The 25,858-nt window shown below is 53.1% G+C and overlaps 1 protein-coding gene across 9 annotated transcripts in view, besides 1 other annotated feature; it reads left to right on the forward strand.

The window, feature by feature from the left end:
- Septin9 (septin 9) overlaps positions 1-20,395 on the forward strand; it is a 162,665-nt gene extending 142,270 nt beyond the window's left edge. For 5 of the 9 annotated variants that reach the window (XM_006533744.2, XM_006533746.4, XM_030246153.1 and 2 more), the window contains 9 exons: positions 9,499-9,690; positions 10,219-10,347; positions 10,677-10,758; positions 11,158-11,295; positions 12,880-12,997; positions 14,405-14,500; positions 14,683-14,779; positions 17,489-17,540; positions 18,493-20,388. In XM_006533744.2, coding sequence (XP_006533807.1) covers positions 9,499-9,690; positions 10,219-10,347; positions 10,677-10,758; positions 11,158-11,295; positions 12,880-12,997; positions 14,405-14,500; positions 14,683-14,779; positions 17,489-17,540; positions 18,493-18,625 — 1,037 coding nt within the window. In that variant the 3' untranslated portion in view covers positions 18,626-20,388. Of the gene's footprint in view, positions 1-9,498; positions 9,691-10,218; positions 10,348-10,676; positions 10,759-11,157; positions 11,296-12,879; positions 12,998-14,404; positions 14,501-14,682; positions 14,780-17,488; positions 17,541-18,492 lie in introns of all 9 variants that reach the window. The other 4 variants (NM_001113486.1, NM_001113487.1, NM_017380.2 and 1 more) reach the window with 1 other exon arrangement.
- Positions 1,095-6,186: an enhancer, noted in NCBI's record as "VISTA enhancer mm1309". NCBI's record gives its function as "enhancer in: forebrain[8/8]" and the evidence as "EXISTENCE:transgenic organism evidence [ECO:0001131][PMID:17130149]".
- Positions 20,396-25,858: the final 5,463 nt, after the last annotated feature.

Raw genomic sequence — 25,858 nt, forward strand, 5'->3', positions numbered from 1 at the left:
TCAGACACTAGGTTCACTTTGCAACCTGTGTGAGTCACGCTGGTGTTTGGGCCACCAAAACATGCTGTCTTGTATCCCCCCACCCACCCACTCTGGCTACAAAATATTGAAAGTATCTCAGGAGATGCCACCTGGCAGTGGAGTTTCTTCTAGACAGCATTTAGAGATGGTAGCAAGACCCAGTCCTTGACATGGGCCGTAATAAGCGGTCTGAATGGAACAGAAGTGACATCGCCAGTGGAGGCCCAGGTGAGGGCCCTGTCCTCCGTATCTATATCTGCCCCTCGCTCTGCTCTGTTTGCTCAGTCTGAGCCTGGCATTAGGACAAGATGGAAAAAAGATAGGACTGAAGCCCAGGCAAGGCCAGCCTGGCCCCTAGTTGCATTTGACGCCTGACCTCAGTGGACCCTGATCTGAGTATCCTGGGAAAGTCCTTCCTTCTGTCCCCTTCCTCAGCTCTACATGGCTTCTATAGGTGACAATATCCAGAAATTGTTAAAGTCACATTTGGGTGCCGGGACAGAGATTCATCATGCACACACACACACACACCCCGTACCGAAGAAAGGGAATCGGGGAGTACCTCCAGGCCCCCATTGAGTTATCCAGCCAGGTTCACAGTGACCTCAGATGTTAGAGGCCCTGCTGGCATGAAGAGTCACGGGGTGCACTTACTATAGCCTGTGCAACTTGCTAAAACAGGGAAGCCCACCAGCATAGATTAGCTGTCCTGGGAAGACCGAGGAGCAGGGCAGAGTACAGCAGCAGGGAAAGAATGTTCTAGACAGGCTGACTCTTTTTTTTTTTTTTTTTTTTTTTTTTTTTTTTTTTTTTTAGACAGGGTTTCTCTGTGTAGCCCTGGCTATCCTGGAACTCACTCTGTAGACCAGGCTGGCCTCGAACTCAGAAATCCGCCTGCCTCTGCCTCCCAAGTGCTGGGATTAAAGGCTTGTGCCACCACTGCCGGGCTAGACAGGCTGACTCTTAAGAGCCTTTTCTGAAGAGCTGAGAGGAGTTTGGAAGGCGTTCATATGTCGGAGAGTGAAGGGGTGGCATGTGCATTTGGCTAACAGCAGCTGCATGCACCATGTTCTGTGTCTGTCACCCTCCACCTTCACAATGGTCTTAGGGGACAAGGATTATCTTTGTGTGCACAGTGTCGTACAGCTCAGATATTTGCTCAATCCCACTGTTCCATGGTACGTCAGAGGTGGGAGAAGGTAAAGGGGCCCAATTCCGTGTCACCCTGGGTGCTGGGGACACCGGCCATTGATTTGAAGCAAAGACAAGGTAGGACTAGGATATGTGTCAAAACTGTCCTTCCAGGGCTGGGGAGATGGCTCTGAGTAAAACGCGACCCAAGTTTGGTTTCTGGAACCCAGGTAAAATCTGGGTGCAGGCATGTGGGTACCTGTGGCATTAGTGTACCGCCAATGGGAGATAGAGGGATAACTAACAGCATACACAGCCTTGAATAAGACACCCTAACTGGATTTGTGGTGATAAAACAGAGGGGGGACCATTGTGGTATAGCTGGAGACAGCATTCCCAATAGTGGGGGCAGGGGCAGGGTACCCAGAGTTCATTTACACTTCCAGACAGTTCTTGCATATATAGACTTGGACAACAGTAGCTATAGATACCAAACACTTAGTGCAGGACCTGGTATATGGAGTCTTGATACATGCCTGTTGAACTGTGATGAGCATTTGTCTATCTGTCACCTCTCCATCCGTTCATCCATCTACCCACTTGTCTGTCCATCCATTCACCTGTCTGACCATCCATCTACCCACCTGTCCGTCTGTCTGTCCCATCCATCCATCTATTCATCCATCTATCCGTCCATCTACCCGTGTCTGTCCATCTACCCATTCGTCCATCCACCCATCCATCCATCCATCCATCCAACCACCCATCTGTCTATCCACCTATCCATCCATCCGTTGTCCATTTGTCAGTCTGCCTGCCCACCCATCCTTACTCTCTGTTCAGGCAGCATTACATGACACTGCTTGGTCATTCATTTCAACAGTGCGTCATAGGCTGCCCTGAGGCATTTGCTCTACTTGGTTGGTTGCTTCTCCTTAGAGAACTAGGTCATGGTGTGAGGATCTTTCAACATACACTGGTGCCGAGGGATTCGTGTTCCCTGGTGGATGGCTAGAATTCTTGGGTTTCAGGATCTCCCCAGGACAGGGATCTGTAGCTGCAAGAGTGAGTGGCTCATCTCAGTTCTTCTGCCTGTCCTTGTTGGACTCCATAATACAGTCACAGGTTTCTTCTTCCTTAAGGTCCTGTGGTCACGCCCTCTTGCACCAGCCAGGACCAGCTTCTCTCTACCTGGCCCTTAAGACCCTGCCTTCAGTCTCGTCCTGTCCCATGTCATGCCCTGACCCCCACCCCCACCACAACAAAGTGAATGGGGCACCCGGAAGCCTTTGGCAGTATCAGCTGACCTAGGCAGAAAAGATCTGTATCTCTGGGGTCAGGCCTTTGTCCACGGGATTTCTGGCGGCAGGGGGTAGGAGGGTAGAGGGGTAGGGCGGGGTGTCTACTTTTTGTTATTTCAAATGATTTCATAAGTTGGGGGAACCTTTGACCATGTTTCACCCACCCCAAGCTCTGGTGTATGTCAGCAGCTGACAGCAGCTGATAGGACAGGGGTCAAGGGATTGGGAAGCAGCTCTGTCGCCTCCCCCCCCTTAGGGGACATCCCTGATAAGAGGAAATTCTTGTAATAAATGGCCAGTGTCCACAGTGGGGTGATGGAGTGGCCTCTCTCCCACCCCCTTCTTTCTCCATAGACATTTGTCAAGAGCAAAGGGAATCTGTGGCCCAGCAGCCTCGATGGCCCCTGCTGCAGTAGGACATGCCAGTGGCGTCCTGGGTAGGGCTGGATCTTCAGGTGCAGCTGTTGCTGTTGGAGATTCCTGGGGGTGGGCAGAGTCAGGGCTGCCTTCCCCGATGCTGCTATGTAATAGATGACCCCAAGGATGGGCCCAAGCAGGGTGGTCAGTGGACCCCGGAACCGGAACCGTATTTAAATCCCTGACCCAGAACTTTGGAGGGCTCTGCAGAGGCCTTAGTGTGCTGTTGGAAATCTGCTGTGGCTTTTGAGGAAATGAATGAGAAGGGCTTGCAGGTTGCAGCCTGCCCTGAGCAAAGGTTGATGTCTCAATAGGCCCAGCCTAGTGAGAAACTGCTAGCTGTAAATGAAGAACAGAAGGGGTCTCCTCGAGGGGGGTGGGGCGCCCCTGGACTTGGTCCAAGTTTGCCTCTGTGGATTGGGGCCAATTGAAACCACGTTGGCAGAAGTACAGGGCTCCTTGAGAGTCCTCCCTACAATAGAGGGGAGGTTGGGTGAGGGAAGCTTGGCAAACAGCCAAAGCAGGGACCCTACTCCCTTCTTTGGGATGCCTAGGGCCCCTGCCTCTGCACACCTCCCCACCCTGCCCTCATCGAAGGAAAGGAGGAGTGGATGGGATGAAGTCTCAAACTTCTCTGTCCGTCCCAGGCCCTTATCGGACGCAAGGTCACAAGCATCTCCCAGCAGAGAGCAGCTTGCGGAAACCACATCAGGGCAGTGTTAAGTCCCCTCTTGGAACTTGGACTGGGGAAGGCACTCCAGCTGGGAGAGGTGGGAAGCGCTCCCTTTGCAAATCCCTCTCTACTGAGGCCAAAGCCAAGGCCAAGCCTTTGTGTTGGGTTTCCAAGTGGGGGTCCGGGGGCGGTGCAGGAGGAGTCTCAGATTTCTGGCATCCATGCTTTTAACCAGACTCCAAGGAGACACTTCCTGCCCCAAACAAAGTGTGAAGTGTAATTCGATTTGACTTACTTATCAAATTAGATGAGCCATGTGCACTTTTAAAAAGTTCGGCTTTTGAAACCGGGCACATGAATTTGCAAGATTTGATCATTTATATGCAGTTTCCATCTTTGGAACAGGACAGGGAGCCTCTTGTGACATTTATGGGGAGCGCAGGGTCCTCCGGTGAGTCAGCAGGGGCCAGGGCACTGTGAAGGCAGGGTGAAGAAGATGGGGGAAGTCCCAGCTCCCCAGAAAGCAGCCTTCCACATCTCTGCCCACCCATGTGCTGACAACCTGGGTCGAGCCGCCCAGGGAGTCAGCTGCTAGAGCCTTGACCCCTCTAACGTGGGCTCCTCAGACTTATGTCCCATGCTCCTTGACTCTGTATCCCTCCTGCATTTGTCCATCTCTCCAGCCACAGAAGCTGCTGATCTAGATCATCTGTGTGGTGTGTGTGTGTGTGTGTGTGTGTGTGTGTGTGTCCATACGTGTGTGTGCGCAGATGTACAAGCAGGTGGAAACCAGAGGAATATGCTGACCTTCGTCAATCACCTTTTTTTGTGTGACAGGGTCTCTCACTGAAGGTCTGTCAGTTCAGCTTCTGGAATGCCTCTCTGTTTCCACAGCCTCCAGCTCTGGCACATAGAGTCATCATTGGCTCTTACAGGAGTACTGGGGATTTGAACTCGGGTCCTCAGTAATTCCATAACAAGTGTTTTTATCCACTGAGCCATTCTCCCAGCCTCAAGTCCTCACTTTTTTGTGGCGTAACATTCCTGTATCGGGGAGTCTGTGGGGGTTTGTCGTGGCTCCATTTAAAATCTTACTCTGTAAAGCTTCCTCCGTGCACCTGCCTGAGCCTGCCCTTTCACCCACTGGTCAGTTTCTTAGCACAGTGTATCTGCTGACTGACCTTGTTGTGGATCTGATCTCTGAGGACATAGGAATCTGCCGCCATTACTGTCGCTCTCTCTCCAGGGCGAGTCCTGCTCCTCTGGCCCCCAGCTCTGCACGGGCCAGCTTCCCACATGGCTATCTTACTTTATTTTATTTTTTTCCTCACCTTTATTTCCCCAGTGGGCTCATTAGGCTCCTCTCTGCCCACTCCTGCCTACCTGGTGCAGAGAATCACCTCTGAGCCTTTGTGAGTCCCCCTGTCTCCTCGCGGGGCCTCCTGGAGGGGAGTTTTTATACTACACGGACACTGATGTCTGTCCCAGGTGTGGCTCCAATGGAGAGTTCTAGTCTGGCCTCCTTGTTCTAATGTGTGGCCTCTCATGTGCCAGGAGCGCCCTGGAGTCAGCCCTACTTGAGGCTCAGTAGCTGGTGGTAAAGAACATATCCACCCTTTGCCCTTGGGGTGGGTTTTTTTTTCCAAACTTTACTGAATTAAAGTGATACTACCCCAGGAAACCTGGGAAGGGCCAATAACCTGTCCAGCTAGCTGGGTGGGAGACCCCGACAATCCTGGGCCCTGCCTTCAGACTCTGGGGGTTTAAGTTCAAGGCCCCAACACAGGGCCCCCTACTCTGGAGGCAGTACCTTCCGAATGATGAGGGTGTGGTGCATTTTGGGATGCTCATCTTACCGCAGATCCAGGGCTGATCTTGTCACACTGGCTGTAGCCTGGGTGCCAGTTCCCTGGCTGTCCTTGGCAAGCCTGTTAGCCTGAGCCTTCTTTCTCATGGCCAGTTGGGTCAAGGTCAGCCTTGGTCTCATCCTCTCTGGGAGCCCCTCCTAAATTGTGGCCTACGGCCCTGTCCCAGTAAATGTGAAGGGTGATATAATCTTGTCATCTTTGGCAGGCCCTGGGGTGGGGGGAGAATGTGTTACACAGTGAGTAAGTCTGCAGATGGTGGTGGTTGGACCCACCACCCACTGGAGAATAGCTGGGATTTACAGCGGGTGTCTGGGGCAGGAACGGGATGGGGTAGATGGGCCTGCACACACAGTAGGACCCACGGTCTACCAAAAGTAGCTTTAGCTACTTACCACCCCTCAGAAACTCCTCTGGCTGGGAGATGACTGGCTGGCTGGCTACTTGCTCAGAGCATTGTGTGCCCCGTTAGCATCCGCAGAATCTCAGCTTGAGAATCTCAGCTTGAGTGTCAGTGTCTGGGGCTCAGGCATCCTGAGCTGCACACTGGCAGGTGGCCTGGCCGGCCTCTCTGTCCAACTAGGCTATAAACAGCTGCCCGGTGTGCCCCCCACCCCTCGCATCAGCCATGAAGAGTGGTCTCCAGCCGTGTTTATTCATGATGTCATGTAACCATTGCTCCTGTCTAATTCGGTGCATTTTATCACCCTGGAGGGAAACGTCATGCTGGATAAAGAGTTTCTTCTCCTCCTACTGCCTCTGTGGATCTGCCTTTTCCGAGTGTTACATAGTGTCAGTCACACCCCGGAGTCCCTGTTTCTTTAGCTCAGTATGTATTTCAAGGTTCATTTGTTGTCTGCCATATCCGTAATCTTTCCTTCTTATGGGAGAGCTGTGTTCCCTCAGATTCACTTGCTACACTTATTAATGCAGCTGTGAACAACTTAGCGCTCTCTCTCTCTCTCTCTCTCTCTCTCTCTCTCTCTCTGTGTGTGTGTGTGTGTGTGTGTGTGTGTGTGTGTGTGTGTGTCTGTATGTGCATGTACCTACTCCACAGCACTGGTGTGGAGGTCACGGGATGACTTGGGAGTGTCTGTTCTCTAGTCCCAGAGACAACGCTCTCATGACTGGCAGGCGTTTCCAGCCTTGCTGGTGGTTAGCTTTCTCGAGTAGTCATTTCTGCTTCTTGCTGGGCTAGGACTCAAGGATGCCCCTGAGCAGGCTGCAGCCTTGGGTGGCTGAGGAGGGAGGGTGTCAGGGAACACACTCCTGACCAGTAGGCAGGTGTCAGAGCACAGAACTCATGTCCAAGACCTAGTGTTCCAGGAGTGAGCAGTCCAGAAAAGGTCTTGCCTCTGCTCATGTGACCATCCAGTGGCATTTCAGGAAAGAGTCAGCGTGTAGACCTCATGTCCCCTCTGTAAAGTGGGAGTGCCAGGCTGCCTGATACACGTGTCAGGCTCACGTAGGTATCTAAGACTGAGATGAGCTAAAATGGATTCTTACCGTGCATCTTTGCTGAATTAGCTCGGGAGTCACAGGCAGATGCACTTGGCTGGTTCCTCAGAAATAAAAATAGAACGGCTCACATCTGGATGTATGTCCCAAACCATCGAAAGAATGCTCTTGCTAGGCATGGTTGGTGTATGCCTGTAATCCCAGTACTCAGAGGGCTGAGGCAGGGGGATCATTGAGTCTGAAGCTAGACTGTATATAAGAGAGAGCCTCAGGGAAGGGGGGAGAGAGGGAGAGCTAGCCTAAGCTCTCAAGATTAGCTCTAAGGGTGTTAATTATTCTGTATGAAATAAGGCAAAAGCCAGAGATCATCTAACCCCATGGTGGATTCTGGGAAGGCCTGTGGTCGCTCCTGGAGCTCCAGGTCTGGGATCCCAGGCAACTCTGGGTGGAGGGGTCTACCTCCTAACCGGGCAGGCAGGTGGATGGGGAGGCCCTCCCAGGAGGAAGGGTCACAGGGGTAGGCCAGAGATGTCCAGAGCCCCTGGAGAGCATGGGGCTCTACTGTGTTCTTATTATTTCTCAAGCAGGCCCTCTGGCAGGCTGGATGTTTAGCTTGGTTTGGGCTTCTGCTGTGAACCTTAATACATGGAGAAGGGCCACCTGGGGCCCGAGGTGTGCCTTCCTTGACTGGGGGCGATTAGGGAGAGTTGGGGGACAGCCACACCTCCTTTCACTGTTGAGCAGAGAGGTAGGGGGAGGGCAAAGTGAGTCTCAGACTCATAAACAGATGGAAGCAATTTTCAGTCATGTGCGCAAGGCCTGAACCCCTGCACGGCAAGGCAGGGCCCCGTGTCGTTCTCCAGGAAGCGGGCCCCAAAGCCACAGGTTCTAGGGCCAGATGTTACAAGGTCTTTGTTTATTTAAAGATGCCCGAAACACAGGAGAGTATTTCTGAGTGGAGAGCTGACAGACACTCTTGAAGCCTTGTGGAGGGGACTGACCTGGGTTGGGGATGCTCCTGATGGCAGGCACTGTCCCTTAGGACTGTCTGTGTCATTGTTTGGGGGCGTCTGGACCCCGTGGCAGCTCCTGCTGTGTTTACAAGCATTCTCTTGTTCAATTGCCTCCCCTCTCCCACCACCCCTCTCCCGCCACATGCCAGAAGTAGAGTTGCCTGCACCCTGTGGAGGCCGAGGAACAGGAAGTTACTGACCAGTAAACTAGATGCCTGTGGGGGTGGTCCCCACATCTCCTTCCTGAAGCTAGCTTTGCAAGCCATTTCTCCTGTCCTTTCTGCCACTCAAGCCTTGAGAAGATGCTGAGAGGAAGTGTGTCCGGCTTTGCTCCCGCTGGACATGCTAGTAAAACGGAGAGAAAAGCTGCCAGGCCAGAGATGGTCAGGGTTGAGCGAGCTGAGGACGTCTGGGACGAGTCAGCTTGAGTTTAGTGGTTTCCCCGGACGTGGAGAGACAGTTTAACCAAAGCCTGAAAAAGCCCCTATGCTACAGACCCATCATTTTGCTGCTTCCTGGCCCCTGCTCACTTGGAATGGTGCCCCCCCCCCCCAGCACCTTTGGTCGGTTCCCTTCCTCTCTGAGGGAGGAGAAGGCACAAGTATTCATTGAGCCTCTTTGAGGTTAGCGTGCGTGGGAACAGACATAAGGAAAGGAAACTGGGAAGCAACTGGTGACCCCTCTGTCCTGGCTGTGTTTGGGGGGCTGGGCTGTGGGGTCATAAGTTGAGACTGCTGACATTTTCCATAGAGGCTGAAAGAGGTGCCTCTCTAGGGCTTATCAGCAATGCATCAGCTCTACCTCGACCACCCCACAGCGGCCTGGGTTTCAGAGCCGCACTGGCAGGCTATCTCAGAATAACAGTTAGGTATACTGTAAGCATTTTGTTCAACCAGACCGGGTGGAACCAGCCTTGCACACCCCTGCAGGGTGTGAGCACCTACGGTCTCCATCTGAATCATCCCCCAGGCTTGGGCTCTGACCATGCATGCACTCAGCCACAGGAGGCTCTAACCCTGACCTACTGAAGGAAGCTGAAGTCTTCAAGTTTAACCCCTAGCCTGTCCACAGACCTACAAACCAAATCTGGCCTTTGCGTGAGGGTGAGGGCACTTGCTGTCGGCCGTAGCCTGTTTCCTGCCTATCCTGCCTGGGGACTGTATGGGTGGGCCACCTGGGAGAAGAGACACCCCCAGTGAGGATGAGTCAGGTCTGGAAGAGGCAGGTAGAAATCAGATCACCCCTCCCCTGGGAACTGCCTGTGGTCACCTGTTGGACCGTGAAGGGCCCTGAGTGCTAGCTACAGTTACTGTAAGCTCTGAGCAGAGGCGAAGGGCGTGTGCCTTCAACCCTCAGGACTTGGGGCCAACAGAATATGGAACAAAGTCCTTGCTGCCCACCTGGAACCAGGGGAGCCCTGGTTGGCAGAGCTGGCAGAGACCTGAGGCAGATGGCTGAGTGGTGTGGACCAGTTGAATGCTACTGTAGGGGATTTCAGTTCTGAGATGCTATGCAGGAGTTTCATGGGCAAGTCACCGACCCCTGCAGCCTTGGTTTCCCATCTGAGTGCCATGCTGGCTGCAGATCCCATTCTCACGTCTCTGTTTCTCCCTCCCCAGACTCCGAGGTGACTCCCAGCTGTGTTGGCGACATGGCTGACAACCCTAGAGATGCCATGCTCAAGCAGGCCCCCGCGTCACGGAACGAAAAGGCCCCCATGGAGTTCGGCTATGTGGGGATCGACTCCATCCTGGAGCAGATGCGCAGGAAGGCTATGAAACAGGGCTTCGAGTTTAACATCATGGTGGTTGGTGAGTGTTACAGGCCATTCGGGGGGCTAGCCTCAGCCCCAGCTGAGATCTTGCCTCCCTTTGCCTCCCGAGTTCTGGGATTAAGAGTGCCACCATATCTGGCCTATCAGCTCTCCAGGGTAGTGTCTGGGCAAATGTGTGCCATAGGCTGAGGTCCTAAACCAATAGAGTCAGATAGGCTTCCGACTGCAGGGCCTCTGTCTGGTGAATTGTCAGGATGTCTGTTCTGCCCAGATCTTCACACAGCCTACACATCTCTTAGGGGCTGTTGCAGCTACCTAGGCCCACACCTCTGGAGTCTTGGTGTCCCTTCTTGCTTTGGGTGGCCTTCCTAGGACCAGGAAGGAGCTCTGCTGAGTTAAACCAGGCCCCAAATCCCCACATTGGGGTTTAAACCCAACCCTGGACTTCCACTGAGGAGGTGAAGCCTCAGGCAGGGCTATCCAAGGATGTCCTGGTCATAGTGTGATGTAGCCATGAACTGTGTTCTTGGAGAGCCTTCCAACCGGCCTTCCCTTCTCTCCCCAGGGCAGAGCGGCCTCGGGAAGTCCACTTTAATCAATACCCTCTTCAAGTCCAAAATCAGCCGGAAGTCGGTGCAGCCCACCTCGGAGGAACGCATCCCCAAGACGATCGAAATCAAGTCGATCACCCACGGTCAGCACCACGGAGGCTGGGTGTAGGGACTGCGTCTTCCCAGGGTGTGGGGTCAGAGCATAGCACTAGAGAGGTCACGTGACCCCGTGGGAAAATTGGGACTGAGTAATAGTGGGCTGGATTCCCATGGGCCCACCAGGCTGAGCTCCCACAGACATCTGAGGTTTCTTTATACTAAGAGTCATGGCTGGCACCACCCAGAAGAGGTCACTTGCTCCTTGGCATGGCCTCAGCTGTTATCACAGCCCTTTCTGGGACGTACCAGGCTGGCCAGGCAACCTGAAGGCTTGGGGTGACCCGCCTGACTTGGGGTGCTATGGTTTGTGCAGATATTGAAGAGAAGGGGGTTCGAATGAAGCTGACAGTGATTGACACGCCGGGCTTCGGAGACCACATCAACAATGAGAACTGGTAGGTCACTGAGAGAACCTTCCTCTATCAGTAAAAGCCCCACTGGTCTTGGGGCTCCATGATACCACTGGAGGCCAGACCCCCCTGCCATAAGATTATTTCAAACTCTAAAGCCGTGCATTTGGGGTCTAACATTCTAGATCAAAATGGGGTCACCCGGCTCCCATCTGGGGTGGGTTTCCCACCCCAGGGCAAAGATCAGCATGGGGAGTATGGCAGAAAATCTGAAATAAGGCTGGTTTGTCTTTGCAACCACCAGCATTCCTGTATGAAATCAGAGGCTGGTGTCAAGCCAGTTCTGGGAATTAGCCTGTTATAGGGGCCTGGGAGGGCGGGCTTAGAGAGGACGCGGGCAGGAGGGAGCATTCAGGGTGCAGGCTAACCCGGCTCTCCATGCAGCTGGCAGCCCATTATGAAGTTCATCAATGACCAATATGAGAAGTACCTGCAGGAGGAAGTCAACATCAACCGGAAGAAGCGCATTCCCGACACCCGTGTCCACTGCTGCCTCTACTTCATCCCAGCCACCGGCCACTCGTATGTCCCATGCTGGGCCCTTTGTCTTGATGGTGGGAATCCCCAGTTCCCATACAAGCAGGATTCTGTCTGGGCACAGGGACAGGGGCACTGAGTCAGAGCTGTGTCAGCAACTGTCATGGGGCGTCTGTGCCTACAGAAGTTCTCCATGACCTCTAGACTGGGCGGTTCCACGCCCACTCTGCCTTCTTCCCTTTGTGCACAGAGCTGAGGACAGGGCAGACTCTGGGGTGTTCTAGAATCCGGTAGTCAGTCTCTGCAGATGGAATGAGACTCTCGGGCTGTACATGTGCCTGCCCCCATTTCCCGTCCTTGACAAAGATGCTTTTAGGGCCTGGGAGGCTTCGGAATTCCAGGTGCCTTTCAGAATCTCCCTTTGGAATCTCCCGGGGCAGCTAGACTGTCAGTGGTCTCAGTGATCAGGGTTCTTGGCTTCCTGTGAGTCTCATCTGTTCCCAGTACATCCGTGTTGTTCCTCTCCTTGCTGGATATCCTGGTCGCTTGTCCTGACTCCGTGTAGGGTGCATGTCTAGTCCTGGGCTCAGAGCAGCAGGAGCCGGAGGTGGCTCGTTTAGAAGAGTTGAGGAGTCACAGATTTGGTGCTGCTAGAGTGTGCACACTCCCGGCTGTTCCTGGCTCATCCCTGGGTGTAAGAGCGTGGGCTTTGAAGGGACTTTTCATCTTGCACCCTGTCTAGAGGGCAAAAGTCTCACTGGGGTCTGGTTGGAAAAACCCAAATATCGTTGTCTGAGCTTGCCAGTAGTGGCTGTCTCCAGTGGGGTCCACAAGAGCCAGTTCTGGGAATTAGCCTGTTATAGGGGCCTGGGAGGGCGGGCTTAGAGAGGACGCGGGCAGAAGGGAGCATTCAGGGTGCAGGCTAACCCGGCATGCCATTGGCCTCAGCTGGGGCTGGCTTGTTTGGGGTTCTGTAGCTGCTCCGAGCACAGCCTCGGGCAAGGCCAAGGCTGACAGAGGAGACATGGCTGACATGGCTTCAGCAGGGAGAGCCAGAGGCAGACACTTCCCCAGTGGTGACCCTCTGGACTAGGGCCCTTCCTCCAGCCGCTCAGTCCCAGGGGACAGTAGTGGCTTCTGGCCATCATTGCTTGGCTTCTGACTGAAGCTTCACTTCCTGCAGGCTGTCTGGGCCTGAAGATACTGCTATGGGGAAGATGCCATTCCAATGAGAAAATGGTGCCCAGGCTTGGGGTCTGCCAGCCTCTGCCCCATCCCTGGATCAGACCCTGGGTCTCTGCAGCCAGGCTGACCTGGGAACAGCCAGCCTGTCCCAGGGCCTGGAGCTTCTGGATACCGTCCCTCGTGTCTCCTTTTCCCTGGCATTGAAAACCCCACGGCATGACAGTGTTGTGAGCCGAGTCACTCTCTGGGTGGACGGTGTCCAGGGCCAGTTGGACTCTGAAGATCTTGTGGATGAGGGAGCTTAAAGCCAGCTTTACACCAGCTCCCCACCCTCAGCTCCATGAGGGGAGAGTGCTCACCCTACTAAGGCCCAACCTTACCCCTCCATCAACATGGCCCCCACTGGGACCCCTAAACAAAGTCTTTTGCACTGTTCTGTTTCAGGCTCAGGCCCCTGGACATTGAATTCATGAAGCGCCTAAGCAAAGTGGTGAACATTGTCCCAGTCATCGCCAAGGCTGACACGCTGACCCTGGAGGAGAGGGTCTACTTCAAACAGCGGGTAGGACTCATGGCCTCTACCCAGCCCCTTCCCCTCCAGGACTGCCCAGACAAGTGACAGGCTTGACAGGGGCCTGTCCAGCCCTGGGATATATGATAGGAAAGGCGCCTATTCAGCTCTTCACAGCATGTGTTCAGCCTTGGGGGAGCCCCTGGCCTTTGTGGATGTGGGGCTCCCCATATCCAGCCGTCTCAGTGGGGTTCAGAAGGGAGTAGATCAAGCAGATGCAAATGTGTCAGGGCCATTGGACCCAGCATTCCTGAGTTTTATTAAGTGGGACAGTCCACCTCAGTGGCTTCCTCCTTCTCTGCCATGGTCAGGGCCACTGCTGTCTGGGTGATAGGGCTGTACCTGCAGGCGTCTGCAGTAGGGTAAGCCCTGGGCCTCTTCTGTGTGAGGTGACTTTGGAGCCTCTTGAGAGCTCCAGCCTGGGGTTGTAAGAGAGGCCTCAAATCCAATTGCAGAGGCTACCAGGGCTTCCTTCCCTAGCTGTGTGTTGGGGATTTTCCCAGCATGCATAGGGGAGGGTAGTCAGGGATGCATCTGCTGGAGAAGAGACCAGGATGCTCCCCGGTGTTTTGAGAGCCTGGATCTGCTTGAACAGATAAGACAGTCAGCTATTCCCTGGGCCACCCTATATTGACAGCCACGTGGGCTGTCAGTAAGTCGTCAAGCTGGGGAGAGTTTCAGCAGGCAGGTACACCCTGGGCTACCATGCTCATCCTGAGAGGGTTTTCGGAAAGAGGGCGCAGCAAGCCTGAGTTGTTTTCTAGGGGGGAGTGGAGGGGGGAGCTGCACAGAAAGCGCAGGGAGACTCAGGACAATGGCTGCAGGGCCCCTCGGGACAGGCGAGTGCTTCTTGATGCCTAAGGCTTCAGAGCTGGTGATCCTCGGCGGGGGTGGAACTCAGGCGGTAGAGTGCTCTCCTACCATCGAGAGGGCTCAGGGTTTGATCTCAGCACCACATGGAACTGAGCATGATAACTGTCGCCTCCCAGGATTAGGAGGTAGAGGCAGGAGGTTCACAAGTTTGAGGTCATTCTTGTTTATGTAGCCAGTTTGGGGCTAGCCTGAGCTACAGACTTTGTTTCCAAAACGTGGTGGCAGTGGGGCTGGAAAGACGGCTCAGGGGTTAAGAGCACTCAGGTTCAATTCGCAGCACCCACGTGGCAGCTCACAACCAGCTCCAAGAGAACTCAGTGTGCCCTCTTCTGGCCTCCATGGGCACTTAGCATACATGTGGTACACATGCAGGTGACACACTTGTATATATAAAGTAAATGTAAAATGAATCTTTAAATAAATTAGACATCCTCAGGGTGGGCCCACTCAGAGCCTGCCTTTGTTAGGGGATCATGGCTCAGGCACCTGAGTGGCTGATAGCCTGATTCACCCTGTATCTCCCAGATCACTGCAGACCTGCTGTCCAACGGCATTGACGTGTACCCGCAGAAGGAGTTTGATGAGGACGCAGAAGACCGGCTGGTGAACGAAAAGTTCCGGGTCAGTGGGTCAATCTGCCTCTGGGAGGTCAGGGGCGGTGGACAGATAGACGGGAGGCAGTCTGTCCACTCTGGGTCCTCTGAAGGCAAGGCCTGCAGTTTTCCAGGCCCAAGACACAGGGTGTTCGAGGGTGGCACTGGCCCTGCCGATCACTGTGACTAACTCTTCCGTCCCTCTTTCAGGAGATGATCCCATTTGCTGTGGTGGGCAGCGACCATGAGTATCAAGTCAATGGCAAGAGGATTCTGGGAAGGAAGACCAAGTGGGGCACTATCGAAGGTATTGGCTGCTATGCTGCTGCAGTGTTGAAGCTGTAGTTGGGCCTGGGCCGTCACCCATTGCGCTGTGGGTCCCTGTCTCTTGTAAGGACACTGGCTGTAGTGTGCACCTCATGTACACCAGGGTCCCTGAATTTAATGACTTTGCCAGACTTTTGTTACTTTGTCCCACGCACTGAGGGCTGGGGCTCTGAACTTTCCTGGGGTCCAGCACCCCAGGTGGGATGGGTCCAGGGATTTTCTTGGCTCTTCTCTCTACTCTTCCACCCTCTTTGGAACGGAGGATGGGGAAGGGCAGAGCTGCCTGGAAGATGAAAACCCACTTTGTTCCTTGTGACCAGTGTGGTCAAAAGGCCCCACAGAGAAGCAGAGAGTTGAGGCTTTGATTTGGGGGAAATCCCAGTTCTCTAGGGCCCCAGTCTTGCACCCTTCATAGGTGCAGGCTAGACCTCTGTCCTAAGGTCTAGGCAAAACAGGATGGAGCCCAGGATGACCTGGTACTCAAGTCCTCCTGCTTGGCCTCCGGAGCACTGGGATCATAGGTGCCACACCCCAGCTGCTGGAACTCTCCGAGGAGCAGTTTACTCTAAGGCTCTGGTCTGGTTGGTGCTTCCTGGCTCTGGGCATAGAGGCCTCCAGCCAGGACCACCCTCCCCATAGTGGATTACCATTTAACCCTTTCAGTTCCCCAGGTCCCTCCCGCTCATCCTTGTCCAGTGCCAACTCAACCTTCCTTTAACACAGTTCCTCATGCTGTGGTGACCTCCAACCATAAAATTATTCTCGTTGCTACTTCATAACTGTAAGTTTGCAACTGTTACAAATCGTGAACATCTGACACTAGCAGGATGCCTGGGGTTGTAAGTTTGCAACTGTTACAAATCGTAAACATCTGACACGCAGGATGCTTGGGGTTGTGACCCGTAGGTGGAGAACCACTGAGTCACTGGGCTAGTAACCATTGGTCAGGTGCTTGCCTTGAATTAAATGAGTTCCACACTCTGCCCCCCAGAAACCAGGTTTGCTGTTTCTGTGCTGTTTCTGCGGGATCTATGATCTTAGTCTTTGAGATGTGGAGCCAGGAGGGTCAGGGACTCCTTCATTTTCACCCACCCTACAGTGAGCTCGGAGCCAGCCTGGGCTCCCGGAGACACTGTCTAAGAAGAAAGAGCAAGGGAGGGAAAGCAGAGTAAGAAAACAGAATGAATGGACAGCCAGGGCTCCATACTGGGAGGTGGTCTGGCATGCCACGTGAAGCCTTGCACTGGAGACCCTGGAGTTGGAATTGTTGCCTGGTCTTTCTGAGGTGACCGCTGAAGAGGGCCTGTCTTCCAGCCCCTCCCTTCCCCTACTGTGCCCTCCTGTGGGTCTGCCAGGTGGGGTGTCCTGGGGACAGTCTCTGGGTGGTTTTGGTGCCCGTGGCCTCCTGTAGCACTCCCCTCAATGTCAGGTGTTGACCCCAGAAGTGACTCTAGGGGCCTCTCTGAAGCTGTTCTCTCAATAGCTTGTCCTCAGCTTGGTTCCCCTCAGTCGTTCCTTCCCATCTTTGATGTCTTCCTCATCCTCTAAATCCTCTCCAGGAATATGCAAGGCAAGGTTTGGAGGAGTAAAGTTTGGGGTAAAAGCCCTGGGACTCTAGGAGAGGCATTGGATACTAACGTGTCTCTTCTGGCCCCTGATGGCCAACTTGGGTACTGCATGCACTCAATGAGAACTCATTTAGCCAGGTTAGATTACTGTTCCCAGCTAAGGATCCAGGCAGCCTCTGGGTACGCCCCCTGGTGGTCGTTCCCACATCCAGCATCCTTGTAAAGTGAACCTGGTGCAAGTTCCTATCAGGGACCCTGTGAGTTCATAACTTACTAAGTCCCATCCAATGGGGCCTACTCCTAATCCTTGGTACGCACCATCTGAAGTGTCTGTTCCATCCTTGGAAGGTGGCCAGAGTACTACCTGGAGGATGGAAAGCTACTTGGTTCCTCAAAAGCGTCACAAAGTCAGAATACATCCTTGGCTCATTTGGTCTTTTGTGCCCTTAAGGTCCAAGCCATGCTGATCTCCCGTTTAAATTTCTCTTACATTTATTTATTAACTTATTTACTTTATTGGAGGGAGAGGGCACGCACATGCCAAAACACGGATGTAGTAGTAAGACGACAGCTTGCAAGAGTTGGCTCTCACCTTCTACTGTGTGGTTCTGGGAATCAAACTGCAGTCATTGGGTTTGGCGGCAAATGCCCTTATCTACTGAGTCATTTGCTCATTTTATTGAGAAACTGGGTCAGAGAAGCCAACAGAACTCACCCCAGTCCAGAACACAAGGAATGAGGGGTTTATTTGGGCTCACGGTTCCAGGGTGCAGTCCATCATGCTGGGGTGTCATGGCGGCACGACAATAGACTGTTGATCGCTGTGTATCCGCAGTCAGGAAGCAGATAAATAAATGCTGGAATTCAGTTCACTTTCTTTTTTATTCAACTGGGAAAACTCGGCCCACAGGATAGTGCTGCCCACATTCCCTGTGGGTCTTCCCTCAGCTGAGCCTCTCATAGACACACTAGAGGCGAGTCTCCCTGTTGACTCCGAAACCATCGAGTGGCTGTCAATCATCCTGCCCAGTGGGCGGGGCTTTCTGGAAGCTGTTGGCTTTCCCGGGGAGGAGAGGAGGGGCTTCCTCCCCACTGATCATCTCTCCTTCTCTTTTCCTTAGTTGAGAATACCACTCACTGTGAATTTGCTTACCTGCGGGATCTCCTTATCAGGTGAGTCAGCTCTGAAGGCCCCTTGGGAGGACCGGCTCTGGGGGTTGGTGGTGGTAGATGGGCGGGAAAGGCCCCACCCTGGCCGCCTGATGTCAGCCCTGTTCTCGGGAACTGAGCTGAAAACAAGCTAACAGAAACCTGGGAATGGATGAAGAAATGAGGATTCTTTCTAACCTTTCGAAGTCACCAGGATGAGAGGGGCTCCATCCGGTCCCCAGTGGGCTAAACATGCTAGATTCAGCTATGGCTACTGTCCACACAGCACAGCCTGGACTATATGTCCCAAACAAAACTAACAAACTAAAAGAAAAAATTCATTTGTGTGATTAATATACATTAGTAGAAAAAGTCCTGCCAGGCAGGACTGTCTGAGGGCCTGGGGTGGGGATTCCAGGAATAAAGCCTTCCGGGCTCCTCACCTTTCCCACTCCCCTTCCCAAAGTAAAGAGGAGGGGAGGTCTGCAGTGTGGGCCATAGATAGAAGTTGCCTGGCAGGCTTTAAGGCTCTGGCTCCCACCTGCAAAAAGAAACTTTGTTTAAAAAGTCAGTTTAGGAATGTCAGGGTAGGCAGCGCTGGGGACTGTGGTCATCTGCTGCCTCCTGCTGGCCACAGCATGAATTTCTGTCTTGGAGCACGAATACCCAAGTCCTGCTCACTGGTGAAGAAGGCCTTGAGACCTTCCACAGCTTTGTGTTTTTAGTGCCCAGTTCTCCATCCTTGTGCAGGCCCCTGACTAGCCAATGTGAACACAGAGACGGGGGTACGGGTTAGAATGTGAGGCCACAGAAGGTCTAAAGTTACCAGAGAGCGAGTGAACGCCACCTGGTTTTGCTGGGTATGCACAGAGAGCCTGCAGGATGGCTCTAAGAGCCAGGAGGGGCAGGCGGTTGTCATCCCAGGCAGGCTAAGTGGTCACCCCCTCCCCCCCAATGCTGGCCATGTTCCCTGCAGGACGCACATGCAAAACATCAAAGACATCACCAGCAACATCCACTTCGAAGCCTACCGAGTGAAACGCCTCAACGAGGGCAACAGCGCCATGGCCAACGGGATCGAGAAGGAGCCGGAAGCCCAGGAGATGTAGATGCGTCCCGCCCCTGGACCCCACCCCCAGATCTTTTCATCATCCCTGGCCCACCCACCTACCCTGTCTTATTTTATATAATTATCTCCTTGTCACCTGCCTCCATCCATCTCTTCCCACACTTTGCCAGGTAACAAGAGAGGGTTTACCTCCCAAGTGTGCTCTTATTGGCTGCAGCAGCAGGGTGGGCGGGGCTAAGCCTGGGCTTGCCTCTGTGCTCTATTTCCACCCGGGCTCAGCCCCTGAGGGGTTAGAAGAGCTATGTGTCCGTCCCCCGCTCTGAGTTCTAAGCTGAAGCCTGTGGGGGCCAAGTCCTAGGGGGTGCAGAGGAGCCCGTTAGACCACAAGACCCCATGGCCGCAGCCTCAAGCAGGTTAGAGACTGCCCCAAAGGAGGATGGAGCTGGCCGGGTATTCCTGAAACCTCACCTGCCCCTCCGGGGGCGTTTCTTACAGCGCCCTCAGCTGCCTGCCCCTCAAGGGAACTAGAGGCGTCACAGCCAAAGTTGCCAATCACTTAGACAAAGTGACAACCGTGCCCCTCGAGCTTGTCCCAGAGCAGAAAGTGCCTTGATCTACAAGAGCCAGTCACCTCTTCCCAGATGTCCCTTTGGGTGAAAAGCAGGGACGTGCTGGAGAGAGGGAGGTATCTTTTCTCCCTCGCCCTTGGGTTCTCTCTCCCCTGTGCTGTAGATATCGCTACTACACTGGGCTTTAATTATAAAAGACGAAGCGTGAAAGATGCTCCCCGATGTTAGGAAGCCCCGCCCCCAATGTAAGGAAGGTCAAAGCAAGAAGATGAGTCGAAGCCATGAGGGAGGAAGCCGTGGAAGGGAGGCATAAGAGTGTGTGGGAGCTCTCCTGCCCAGGTGCCGCGGAAGGCATATCCGCGTGGTCCTCAGTTTGGGCCAAGATATTCTGGTTACATTGATGCTCCGCTGCCTCACCCTGTCCCACCCCACACACCCCAGGCTCAAGCCTTGATGATTCAGTGACTGTACTGGGTGGGAGCCAGAAACCTGACCATTTTGTTGTCTACATGAGCCTAGACTAGCCCTGTGCCCCAGAACCCATCAAAAATACCCCTAAAGAGGGAAAGATGAGGGGGTCAGAGATGGATAGCCAGGCTCACTCATCTTCTCTCAGAGGGAACATTAGGGACCATCCATGCACAGCTGACCAAAGCCGTGTCCTTCCTGCCTGCCTCCCATTCTCATTTGCCCCTGAGGAGAAAGTTTGGTGAGGTGCGTTAGGTTGGACCCGCTTGGGGAAGGTGCCTCTACAGACCCAGGGCTAGCTTTCTGCAGCCCAGAAGTGCAGTGGGAGGGGTGGGGTGCAGACAGATGGAGACGAACATTGTTTCCTGCTTTGGGCGTCTACTCCCTCATCCAAGCATGGAAGGGCCCCTCGTCATGCCCTGTGGCCGAACAGTTCGCTTGCCAGCTTGCCAAGTTCTTTTGCCAAAATCAGGACTTTGAAGGAAATCTCCAGCACGCTGGACCCAGGGCACTCCGGCCTTCACCAGCCCAAGTGACCCTGGGGATTTAGCAGCAACCCGGTCATCAGGATGACTTTGTGCCTCTGTAACCAGGTATTGAAACTGTTCGTCTCACCAGGCCGGTCCACGTGGCCCTCTGCTGGGGGCTTCCTGGTGGGGGGGCAGAAAAGTCTCTCTCTCTCTCTCTCTCTCTTTTTTTTTTTTTGTATAAATAACAAAGTGTTGAAATGTATTTCCTGAAATAAATGTTTCAAATACAAACTTTTTTTCTGGAGTTCTCTTTGGCAAGACCTGTCTGGTCCATTAAAGGTGGTGAGGGGAGCACGGGAGTAGAGGCTCCCAGTGGAAGGAAGCTATAGGACTGTGTGAGATCCAGAATTAGGAATCAGCAGCCCAGTGGTGAAAAGTTAGCCACACCCACTGCCTGTAATCCAGCTTGTGGGACATCTGACGCCCTCTTCTGGCCTCTGGTGGTACCTGCACACATGTGGCAGACACATATACACATAAATACAAATCTAAATTTTATTATGTGAGACCCTGGTAACTGGCCATTTATAATAATGTTATTCCAAGAGAACTAAACCATGTGTGGTCCCAGGAGGCTGGCTGAGCCAACCAGTTTTGTGTACAGGAATCAGGAAAGGGGAGGGTCCCTCTCTGTGTGCTTTAATGTCCCCAAGCTCCTGTGGCAAGTGACTGCAATCCAGACACCCTGGAACAATACTAGTGTACACTCTCACCATTCGGAAGCCCGGGACCGAGTGTTGGCATGGCTCCATCCCCAGTCCCCTGCCACCCCTGCTCCTGGGGACTGCGTTATTTCAGGTCCATGCACTTTGCTCTTGAGGGACACTCGTTTCAGCCCAGGATAATCTCATCTTGATTTTAATTACATCTGTAAAGATCCTGTGTTCAAATAAAGTTTTATTCTAAGCTTCTGTGCAGGTGGGAATCTGGGGCGATCACCTCCCCACATTCCCTTCCTGCGTCTCAGGGGTTCCAGAGCTACAGGGACAGCATGAGAGAACAACCCGAGGCTCGTTTGCATCCACCAAGCCGAGTGAGTGGTCTAAGGAGTGACCCTACCTCTCTGGCCTGCCCACACTCTTCCGAAGGCCACCTGAAGACAAACGGGCTTCATCAGCCAATGAGTTGTGCTCAGCGGCCTCATGGAACCAAGCATCAAGTTGTTGATTTTGGCTGTTGATGGCACTGGTAGAGGGGGTCTGGTCCATGGAGGCAGCTTGCTTGAGTCCCCCAGTTCTAAGTTCCTTGACAAGTACACCTCGAATTCCTCCTTCCTCAAGACTGAACTGTTCTCTGTGCATCGCCAGTCCCCTCCAGCCCCAGGTGCTTAGGCAGTCGTCAGCTCATTAACCTGACTGGCCACCAGCCCAGCTCACCCGCACCTCCAAGCCAGTGATGGGGGAAACCTCACCTCCCACTCAAGCAGACACTGTAGGACCAGAGTGGCCAGCCGTTCTCATCTGCCCAGGAACGTGGGCTTTCTTGTGCCTCCTAGCTAGCAATGAGGGAATTCTCACCTTTCTACTCTCCACAGTACCGGGGTTACAGGCATACTAAGAGGAAAAAAGTTCAGGTGCTGGGACCCACATTCAGGAACTCAAGCTTATGCAATGTGGGCTCCAGCCCTGAATGTAAATGTGGGCTTTCCATGGAACTATCAGAGCTAGAACCAAAGGGAGGAGGGAGGGGAAGCTGGACAAAGGACAAGGTGGCTTCATGGTGTGGGACCCCATGCCAGTGACTTTCTTCCCTCCTATCCAACTCCAGTGTCACATGTAGCCAGCTGGGACAGTGGCATAATTCAGAATGGACTGTCACTAAGGCAGGAGCGGGAAGACCCTGCAGCAGGCCCTGCTCTTGATGGCTTAGGCCTCTATGAGATTTGGGGTATCCTGCAGAGTCTGAAAATGCCAGGCATCCCCCCCCCCCATTACAGGCCTCAGGGTTTAAAGGCAGGAAACAGAAAGCCCCTGGGAGCCACTGGAGTGAGGCCTGCTCAGTGCAGACCTCTCAGGCTGGTCAAAGTCTGAAGCGCTTGCTCAGAGAGCACCGTGTGAGGCTCTCTTGGGTTTTGTTTGCAGGTATCCCTTGTGTGTGTGTGTGTGTGTGTGTGTGTGTGTGTGTGTGTGTGTGTGTGTGGTGTTTGTATGCATCTGTGTGCATGTGGAGGCCAGAGGACAACCTTAGTTGTTTTGTTTATTTACTTGAGACAGTCTGGGCTAGCCGGCCAGCAAGCCCCATGGGTCTGCCCGTTTGGCCACTTTGCTGCTGGGGTTATGTGTATGCCTCCATGCCTGGCTTTACCCGCTTCTGAGGATCCCAACCTAAGGTCCCGTGCTCCCATAACGAGCACCTTGCTGACTGAGCCATCTCTCCACTCAAAAGATCAAAGTTTCTTTATTTAATGTGTGTAGATGTCTTACCTACATGTATACAGGTGTGTGCCTGATGCCCGAGGAAACCAGAAGAGGGGGTGGGATCGCTAGGGCTGGAGTTACAGACTGCCCCGTGGGCGCTGAGGATGGAAATTGAGCAACTGGTTAACCACGGAGCCGCCTCTCCATCTCTGTACTCGCGGTTTTTTTTTTTTTTAAAGATTTATTTATTGATTATTTGTAAGTACACTATAGCTGTCTTCAGACACTCCAGAAGAGGGAGTCAGATCTCGTTATGGATGGTTGTGAGCCACCATGTGGTTGCTGGGATTTGAACTCTGGACCTTCGGAAGAGCAGTCGGGTGCTCTTACCCACTGAGCCATCTCACCAGCCCCTCTGTACTCGTTTTAAAACACCACTTTCTGGCTACAATTCTAGCCTTATTTAATATAGAAAATGCAGAAAAAATTACACAACAGAGAAATAGCCCCATTCACACCCAGTAATGTTGCCTATCCTGACACTGGGGCACGGGCCTCAGACTCTGGGGAGCGTGGTGGTGACCCCAGCATTTGAGACACCGAGGCAAGAATCTCAGGGGTTTGAGGTCACCATGGGTATGGCTGTGCACCACAGCCCCCAACCCTGACCCAGGCCCCTGTGTCTTCTGCCCAGAAGGACTCCTCAGCCAGGGGCTTGCCCTTCTATGCCTCTCTCTCCTCTGACCTCTTGGAAGGAGGGGGGAGGGAGAAATCTTGTCCCCATCCTCACTTCATTCCCCTGCCTCCCTCCCACCCCTGCACTGTCCCTTTAGCCCATTGGGGACCAGTGTAGGATTGAGGTGCAGTTCCTGAGTTCAAGTGGAAATTCCTTCCAGATGCTCTGCTGCCCAGAGCGCAGACAGGAGGGGCCTATGTAGCAGCTGAGTGCCCATGGGAAGGATGCTGTCTGGCCCCACACCAATACAGGGCGGCAGTCACCCAACATCCGTTGCTAGGAGCCCTTAGAGAGTCCTGGTGCAGAGGGTTGTCTGCCTTGATGCCCAGTGGGTCCATCAGGCCTGAAGAACCTCTCTCTATGCCGCCTCCAAACCTGGTTTCCTGCTGCCAAGGGCCACAGCCGGAATAAGACCTATAAAGTGGTGTTAGTCAGGCATGCTCTGCCAGCCTGCCTTATGCCAGCTTACGTCATCACCCACGGCGGCCAGGTACAGGGCATTTCCACTGGGGGGAGGGGCACCCCATCTGGTCTTTCTGTCTCCTGGTCTTTCTGTCTGTCCGTCTCTCCCATATTACCACGCCGAGAAGGCCTATTACTCTCTCCTTTTCCCAGGGAATGTCTTGCATTAGATCTGTTGCGTGATGTGATCTCTTAACGGTGCGCCTTGACCCTGGACCAGCCAACAGTACATTTTCTCTACCTTATCCTAACAGTAAGACCAGAATTAGAGGCATCACACACAGACTATGTGTGATCCCTGCACTCTGCAAATGGAAGCTGGAGGCCAGAGAACCAGAGCCCAGACTGGCTATATACAAACCCTGTCCATGAAAGACTAAAGTAAGACTTAATAAAGAAAGATGTAAAATAAGACTCACATCACTGATAACTCATACAGTACCTGCACACTATAAAACATTTGAACAGTAGGCATGGGAACAGCAAATAGTGACAGTGACTTCCAGTTATATGATATATATTAAAATAAAAAATAACATATAATAAAATATAAAAATAAAAATGTATGCATGTATGTGTGTGTATGCATGCCTGCGTGTAGGGTGTGTGTGTGTGTGCGTGCCTGTATGTAGGGTGTGTGTTGTGCATGCATGACTGCATGCATACATGTGTGTGTTGCATGCATGCATGCATGTGAGTGTATGTACTCACGGTGCACATGGAGAGAGGACAAAACAGGAGATCAAGAGTCTCTCAGTGCCCTGTGACAGGTCTCTCATTGCGCGAGAAGCTTGCCATTTTGATTAGGCTGGCCGGCCAGTGAACAGTCAGGATCCTCTTGTCTCTGCATCCAGAAGTACAAGCAGGGATTCCTTCTAGAGCCAAAGACAGGAAGGAGGTTCTCCTCCTCTCTCCTGCCTGCTAAGGTTTGAATGTGAAATGTCTCTCACGGGTTTCTGTGTTGGAACACTTGTTCTCCAGCAGGTGGCGCTGTTCTGGGAGGTTATGGTGCCTTTGGATGTGGAGAGGGTGAGGCTTGAGGTGCAGGCTGGCCCTTCTTCCTGATCTATAGAGATTCAAGGAAGCTGCAGCACAAGCCTTCCTACCACACTGGGCAGTATCTCCATCAACTACAAGCCATAAAAACAAAACAAATAAAAATCCTCCCTTAAGTCTCTTCTATCAGATATTTGGCAACAATGATAAAATAACTGTAATTCTTTGTGCTTCCTCTGCTCCTGTCCAGCCTTCCCTTCCTGGCTTAGGGATAGCCAGAGCCTCCTACTGAGTGAGCGCCTGCGTGCTGACAGTGAATTTTAGGTCAGAGGTGTGATGGTTAGTCCTCATTGTCAACTGGATTTGGGACCACCTAGGACACAGATGTGTTTATAAGCACATTTCTAGGATGTGGACAGCGCCACCCCATGGACTGGCGTCCTTGAGTGAATTAAAAAGAAAAGGAAAACTGGTGAGCCCTTCCAAGGACCAGCATGCATTGCTCCACTTCCTGCCTGTGAGCACCATGTGGCCAGCTACCTCCATCTCCTTCCACCATGATAGACTATCACCTCTCCAAAGCGGGCTGAGGTCAACCCTCCTCTCCTGAGGGTTCTTGCATCACATATTTCTGTCACAGTAGCAAGACAGGTAGAGCTGAGACACAAAACCACCCCAGCGGTGCCCTTCCTAGATTGCATACGGAAGCATTCCTGGAGGCACAGGTTCAAGCTGGGCCAGTGGACAGGCGGCCCTCAGTAGTGCCGGAGGGTCCCTCCTATATCAATGTGACTCAGAGGGCAGAGTAGAAGTGGGGTGTCTCTTTCTGCTGTGTGGCCTTAGACAAGCTCTGTTCCACCAACAGGGACATGGCCACTAAGGCATTGTTTGATGCCAATGAGGAAGGAGGGAACTCTGTGTTTCATTGCTGTGATAAAGAGTCCAAGGAAAACAGCTTTGAGGAGGAAAGATGGATTTTGGCTCAGAGGTTGGAGGTGTCAAGCCACAAGCCCGTAGCAGGACAGATTCTGCACTAAGCCTAGGGCCACCTGGACCTTGCATCGACTCACCAGGTTCAGGTCTCTCCCTATCACAATGTCACCCTTTCTTCAGCCATGGCAGGTGGGCCTTCTTAGCATCCGTGGAGCCTGAGCA

This window comes from Mus musculus, chromosome 11 (genome assembly GCF_000001635.26).
Source record: "Mus musculus strain C57BL/6J chromosome 11, GRCm38.p6 C57BL/6J".
NCBI lineage: Eukaryota > Metazoa > Chordata > Mammalia > Rodentia > Muridae > Mus > Mus musculus.